This window comes from Histoplasma capsulatum, genomic scaffold (assembly GCF_000149585.1).
Source record: "Histoplasma capsulatum NAm1 scaffold_1 genomic scaffold, whole genome shotgun sequence".
Taxonomy (NCBI): domain Eukaryota; kingdom Fungi; phylum Ascomycota; class Eurotiomycetes; order Onygenales; family Ajellomycetaceae; genus Histoplasma; species Histoplasma mississippiense.
Genome location: NW_001813982.1, coordinates 4,011,589 through 4,018,836, shown reverse-complemented (window position 1 = coordinate 4,018,836; position 7,248 = coordinate 4,011,589). Strand labels below are relative to the sequence as shown.

Below are 7,248 nucleotides of genomic sequence, written 5' to 3'. Positions count from 1 at the left end.
AGGCATCGCTGCTTCCTTCAGTCAGGGGCGGGGTGATCGGACCATGGTGTGAAAATATCAGGCACTTGGTTCGCGCCACCCAAGGAAAATCCATCGGTATCCATTGACATATGGTCATATGAGCGAGCATCGCCAAACATTTCAGATCTTGCAATATCCTGGGATTCAAGTCGCATTTGCTTTGTGTCCTCTAGGTCGCAGCCATGGGAGTCATTTGGCTGAGAGCTGGCATTATCAAAAGTAAAACAAAAGACGGAAGATAAACTGGGCTGGTATCCTTGGGAACTGCTGAATGCCAGGTGAGGACTGTTTCCTGAATCTGTCGCATCAGACAAATCATGGACATCAGACAATGAGGAATAGCTCGTAGGATGGTCCAAAGAACTGAAATTCCCTGATATTACAGGATGAGAATAAGAAGTAAATGTAAACTCCTGGGAATTGGTTATCTCTGGTTCCGTTACTGGCATCGAGCCTGTTTCAAACGATTCATCTGTAGCATCGCTTGTAGTACTGGAATTTGAGCTCAGGTATGGCCATTGGCAGTTATCTGGTAGACTGCTAGAACCGCATAAAGGAGAGAAAGAAAATGCATCCTGCGAATGGAATTCCTCAGCATGGGCCATGGCAGAAGATGGTTGAGAGCAATCCTGTCCAGTGGAAAGTTTGGGTACATATGGCGCCTTTATTTTATAAGATCTTTTTGTTATCGAAACCCTTGGAGGGCTGGTAATTGTTTTGGTGGACATGGCTGTACCCTCCCAAAGAACTAATACACATAGGAGTTAGTATTACGTCAATTTGAAGCACAACAGCCTATAACTCCATATAGAACTCGTAAAGAAACATCAAAGCGTGAAAGAAAGAGCGATGATCCTGGATCCAAGAACTTTGAGGGAAAAGCCTATGACGGCGTTAGCTTGCGGGCCATGATAATTTTGAGTTATGAACACCCACCAGACATCTGCTGCAATCATTCGTTGCCAGGTCCATGGGCGTGATCCAGGTGATAAAAGTCGAAGTGTAGTCCATTTCGGGTCGACGCACGAGCATTTCTATTGAACGATCCGTTGGTCGCGACTAGGTCAATCCGGAATGGAAATATGCCATCTGAAGGAAGGGAAAAGAAAAGAAAAAAAAAAGATCATTATATATATCCTCGGGAATACCAGGCAGGAGGAGCATAATGGACAATGTTCTAGGACTGGTTCCGAAGTTGATCGTAGCATTCTCACTGCAAGTAATATCCGGCATCCATGGCTTGACAATTCTGATAAGGCAATTATGGGTAACAGCTGTGGTACATTATCTGCTCTTCATCTAGGCGCAAGCGTAACCGCGAGCAACGGTGAGCTGCGGCTTGCTTACTCCCTTTATTATGTGAAATCCCAGGAATGATACGGCCTATATCGCATTGAAGGACCCCATTATCTCTATAGATCTGTGGACTCTCAGGACTGCTTCTGATTTTGTTTACCGGGTTGGATAATCCCTTGATGCCCCATTTTAACGCGCTTTGCCCCAAAATTTTTGCTGCCCTGCTGGTCAACCACACCCCGGTACAACCTCTGCATAGTGCTTTTTTTTGTCATTTTCTTTCTCCTGCTGTTGGATCACCATTGTTCGAAATCAAAAAAAACATATCTGGTTACGATCGCTGGAATAACATCCACCTTTATGCACCGAAAGGTGTGAGCCGACATGCACCCCTCCGCGATGGCTATCGCCGGGGTACATGAAGGTCTGGGCCCTCAGAATAGGCACCCAATGATGTTTCCAGTGAAATCTCCGAGAAATGGCATCAAGGCTGCTGAAGGTAAATCCTAAGGCTTCTCCTAGTCCGTATGGCTATGGCGCTCAAGACGTAATGACAAAAAAAAAAAAAAAAAAACATGATTTTGGAAGGTACATGACCAGAGGAATCAAGGAAAAAGGAGGGGAAAGGAAATATAAAGGGGACTACCTGATGAGTTCCAAGTGAGGTTTGCTGATGTTGCTGTTCTGGAGTGAATTGAATAACTGTATCCTCGACGGGTCGACAAGCTAGATCAATTTTTTAACAGAAATAAAAAAAAAGTCCTTGTCCTAGATGTGGATTTAATTCCCGGGAATGTAGCCAGATATGTTTTTTTTTTTTTCGAACAATGGTTATCCAAGTTGCAGGAGAAAGAAAATGACAAAAAAAAGCACTATCTTGAGTTTGTACCGGGGTGTTGTTGACCAGCAGGGTAGCAATGATTCTGGGGCAAAGCGCGTTAAAATGGGGCATCAAGGGATCGGCCAGTCCAGTAGACAAGATCAGAAGCAGACTGAGAGCAAACAGATCAATAGAGATAAAGGGGGTTTGAATAGCACGAGAGTAGTGATACCAGTTGTGAGTTCAGGAAAATAATAACAGAAGCAAGCCAGAAAACCCAAGAGAATGGGATTTGCCCTGGCTTTAACACGTTTGCTGCGTGGTTTGGCCAGCTCAGCAGCCGCAGCATCCTGGCGGCCTGTGTGGGAGCAGTAGCAAAACCGACGCGGGGCAACTCGCCGCCAGCACAGCACCATGCATGATATCTCACCAAGTGTGCCCCGTGGCGGAGGGTGGTATAGGCACGACTGGCTGTCGTTTGCTGCACAGTTTCGCAGCGGCTGCACAGGCAGCGGTTCCGGTGCAGGACGATGGCAGGCATAGGCTGTGGTCATCCCACTCCAACTGACGTGGCATTCGATGCGCCGCCCCGACTGTTGTTTCCGTCACCAATCTCACCACCGGTCACCGCCAGCGGGGTGGGGTCGTATCTTGGAAGAAGCCTGGCGGTGTGCGAGACGTCATTTCGCATCCATTCGATTCGACCTGAGATGTCTTGCCCGTGAATTCGCGCTGCAGCTTGCATCTACAAATCACACATCACTGCGCTGGGATTCTTGGGCTCTTGAGATATAAGGATTTTCCGCAATCATCAGCAGTTTTGACAAGCCAAGCTGCTTTTGTTTGGCCTTTCTTTCCTTTTCTTTTCTTTCCTGACTGGGGGAAACAACCAAGGTTTGCGGGACCGGATCCGAATTCAGTGATACAATGAAGGCTGTGTGTACTCCGTATGTTTTATTGAGTCCAAAAATACACGGATAATTGCTTTGTCTCTTTGTCCATTTAACATGGATCGTTTTCTACGTTTGCAAAGTAAAATTTATTTATTTGGTTTTCATGTTTTGCACCAAGAAGTTACCCGTGAGTTATCACTGGCCGACCCATGTCACGCCTCTCTGGTCGTCCTCGCAAACCTCGGAAATGTTGGGCAGCAATGCAGTAGCGCAATCCATTGAGAGTCATAATCCCGCCTAGTCAAGTGAGCCTGTGTTCCAACAACAGAGTTAGCAACGATCGCGAATTTGGTTGTCGCTGGGAGAAATGGTCAATGATCGAGGGGCTCAGGAAAAATGAAAGATGGAAATGTTTTGTCGTTCAGGATCCGGAGATCTTCAGTTGAACTATGCTTATAAATTTTGGATCATCACGAAAACGGAGGGAAAAAAATGCAGGAATTGCAAACAAATTTTTGCTCATACATACTAGAATCGCAAACATCCTCCGCTTTCGGATACAGACATGAATATGGCCAGCATTTTAGCGCCGGCCTAAGCCGGATGCAACTTTGAGGACGTTGACATATTTCTTCCTGACAGTGCTTATCTTTGTTGGATTGAAACTGAAGAAAAGCGAAAAGTTAACCAACTCTGGATAGCTAAGCGAGTACCACCAACCACTTCACGGATTATATTAAATCCGAGAGAACAAGGCGAAGGAAACAATCATCATTTTTGATGAAAACCCACGCCGTCCTTCATTCTCACTCTCATTCCCAACTGAACTCAGCTTTGATTTTTTTTACAAAAAGTGCTTCTGGATCTCCGGCGAATTGCTTCTCCTTACTGACCTCATGTTTCTTCGAGCATTCAAGAATTGTATCAGAACCTCCGCACTGCTGCTTTGCACAAAAATCTGGCTCCCCCTCAAAGAATGCCCCATTCCAAGTGATGACTGCGGTATCAGCGTGGCACATGAAAGCCAACCGAACCATGTCGATGCGGTGGCCTTTATAAATATATGAAATACTGTTAGCCATACATATGCGATTTCATGGTGCGTAGAGACTTACTGACATGATCCGGAACGGAGGCTGAGGAATCAAGTTCATCCATTCGATGATAGCGGTTGTGGACATATTGGCGGATCATATCCTGAGTCAGGCGATAATACTCCTTCTGATTCTCGCTTCGTCTAGGGAAAACTTACTACACAGTGTAACTGATGAAACACCGTTAGGGATGCGAAATAATGTCTTCATGACGTAGATATTACAACACTCGTCTTAATCTGCTTTTTGAGATTTTTTCTGGTTACTGCTAATGGATTGACTTAACACCACTTCATTAGCCTCGTTATGTTGTAAGTTTTACAAAGGGGCTGGATGTACTTTACATACCATCATACAGCCCATTCCATATCCCATTGAACCCATTTCCTTTTCCTGGTAATATTTTATACCGGTTTGTAACTGTAATACTTGCGTCCAGAACCACTGGCTGGAATGGAACTGCCACATGCTCAATCAGCATCTCTAGAGGCAGAAGATTTCTATCTAATTGCTTATCCAGAGCCATCCCCATTATTGACTGAAAATGCAAATATATTGAAGATCTAACCAAAGGAAAAAAACCGGATAGTGAATCTATCCTTCTATCTGCTGCTTTTCTCGCTCAGTCCATTCGACGTATGTAACCTCAGAATGAGATTCATTCTGACGAAAGTCTGCCACGTAAGCTGCGAACGTCATGCCATAGAATTTTCTCGCTAACTATGTTCACAGGTGCTGGTGGAGATATTCTTCAAATAATGAGATTTCCATGTTACTGTAGTTTCATTGTGTCGTTGCTTTGAACGAGAGAGCTGAGGCATGACGTCAGACCCATTAAAGTTAACACCGGCCAATTTAAAGTTAAGCTCACAATTAGTTCCCGTCAAACTTCGACCCAATTCAGGATTTGGAACACGATTCAGATGGAAAAATGTTTATCCTAATGTTCGGGAAGCTGATGGAGTCCTTTCCCGTCTCATTCATAAACGCAAAAACGGTCGACCTGATCGATTTCAAGTTTTTATAGGTTTTTGTGGGAGCCTGGGCTTCCTAGTACGGACTAACGCTCCACACATAACTATAATCCCCGGAAGATAGCAACCAATAGAACCACCCGGACGTCCAACAGTTTTTTTGATATCTATAATTTAAAAGCCTCAGGCACTTCGTGCTAACCCTGTCCTCATCAATTCTGGAAAATTATCTTAAATCGGGCATCTGTTTTAATTTGAGAAACTTGCGAGATGATAATGGTCTTAAAATGCTTGCCCTATAGTCCCAAATAGCGAATCTTGGACATTCTCCTCCCGCACGTTTTTCCCATCTTGGAACCCCAATTCTATCTGATAGGAACATTGGTCACTGATTTGACTTCGGAAGTTCTCAATATGACTTAGCGGATACTCAAGACACTGTCTTAGCCAATCTAAACGTCAAGTTTGAGATCCAGTCTGCTCGATCTACATTATTGAAATCAGTCCTGGCAACATTGAGAGTGTCGCGAATTCGGCCCGTTATAATGTTGACCACATAGAAGTATACACCTGATCACCGCAATCTTACTGGTCATAGTATCTAGTGTGCCGACGCTTCCAATGTAAGAAAAAACTATGGTGTTGAAGCACAGTGGCAAATGTTCACATCACGTCGTCTTTTAGGACATTTAGGACTTGAAGGATGACAGTTTTTCGTTCTTTTGGCTGTTTTTACGCATCGCCTTCGTTCAATTTACTGATACGATACAGGAGAATTCATGCTTGGGTCATTAACCAGTCTTGGAATAATGCCATACATATTGCAGTTAAGTCCGCTGCGGCGCAGTAGGCGTAGAATATTTGCCAGTTCGTTCATTGTGTGTAGTATGTTGTCCAATTGAAGTTAGCCGATATTCCGACTTAGCTATTTTGCATAGTTCATTCCGAACTAGACTTCGGAAGGTTTTTAAATATATACATACATTCAATATCTTTCAAATTCTGTATTTGCTTATCCCGTTTATGGCAATCTCTTCAATTATATGAAATTAGTTAAGACGAAACGAGTGAAATTCTGCCCAGGTTCAATTGTCCCATCATTTAATTTTGTCTGTAGCTTTGGCTCCAGAGAACAATAACAATAACAACAATAATAAGTCCTGGATGTGCTAGATTAGCTATAGCTCAGTCGCTTTTCTCAGTAGAAGAACGCCATGGCAACAGGCCAGTCAGTAGTGAAGACCAACACCATGTACCCTTTTTAGTACGAGAGGCCATTACACGTTAGCCAGGAGATGTGCAGATACCAGTATATAGCCGCTCTAACGCTCTGAGTGTCGGATTTCGGATCCATTCGCCGTGTACATACCTCGTTCCCGAAAGAGACGTCGTGGTGCTGGCCCACGAGGGCAAGGCACGCATCCAAACCTTACTTCAACCTCCATCGACATCTCAGTCATTCGTGTCTAGCTAACTGCAACGTCGTTTAATCTAGTTGATGGACGCCAACCTTGCCTAGGAAGCACAATGCAATCCCCTTTCATGCCATAGGATCCTCTAACTTCAACATTCCCGAGATATATACCACTATCTTAGAATTCTTGATAGATCGTGACGCAATGAACTGGACTGGGGGGCGCTTGAAACGCCACTCTTATAAAAACTACAAATCTCAAAAGGCTTCGCAGAAGCAGTATTTTGCAAGGGCAAGACTGAAAGCCCAGAAAAGACTCCACCAAGGCCCGTCTTCATCCTCCGCGAGATCACTGCTATCACAGCGCCTGCCTAAGGAGTTATCCCACTCACAGGAACACGAAGGAATCGACAATTACATCGGGAATGAGAGAAGAGTAGACAAAAACATCTCATCGGGTCGATCCAGCAATCGCAGCCCTGAAACTGAAGAGTCGCAAGACTTTGACCACCTCCGGCGAAAATTACTCAAGAGACAAGACTGGGCCAGCTTGGCTGTCGTTCGGCCACTAAGGACAAGTATGTTTCCCAGGAGCAGTCCACATGCGACAAACATAACAAGAAAGGCGACGTCGCCAACAGCAAAATATGAAGCACCGGATACCCTCCCAAGGGGAGGGCCTGGATGCAGACATCGCGATAGGACAAATGATGATTTGCCCGGGGGCTATTTAAAC

General features: G+C 44.7%; 1 protein-coding gene across 1 annotated transcript; it reads right to left on the bottom strand.

Annotated features, from left to right (window-relative positions):
* Positions 1 to 3,211: 3,211 nt before the first annotated feature.
* HCAG_01141 (predicted protein) lies at positions 3,212 to 4,823 on the bottom strand (the record flags this gene model as incomplete). Its single annotated transcript, XM_001544045.1, has 7 exons — positions 3,212 to 3,327; positions 3,560 to 3,580; positions 3,920 to 4,081; positions 4,146 to 4,267; positions 4,338 to 4,392; positions 4,473 to 4,572; positions 4,770 to 4,823. 7 exons carry the CDS (start codon positions 4,821 to 4,823, stop codon positions 3,212 to 3,214), a joined length of 630 nt encoding a protein of 209 aa, XP_001544095.1.
* Positions 4,824 to 7,248: the final 2,425 nt, after the last annotated feature.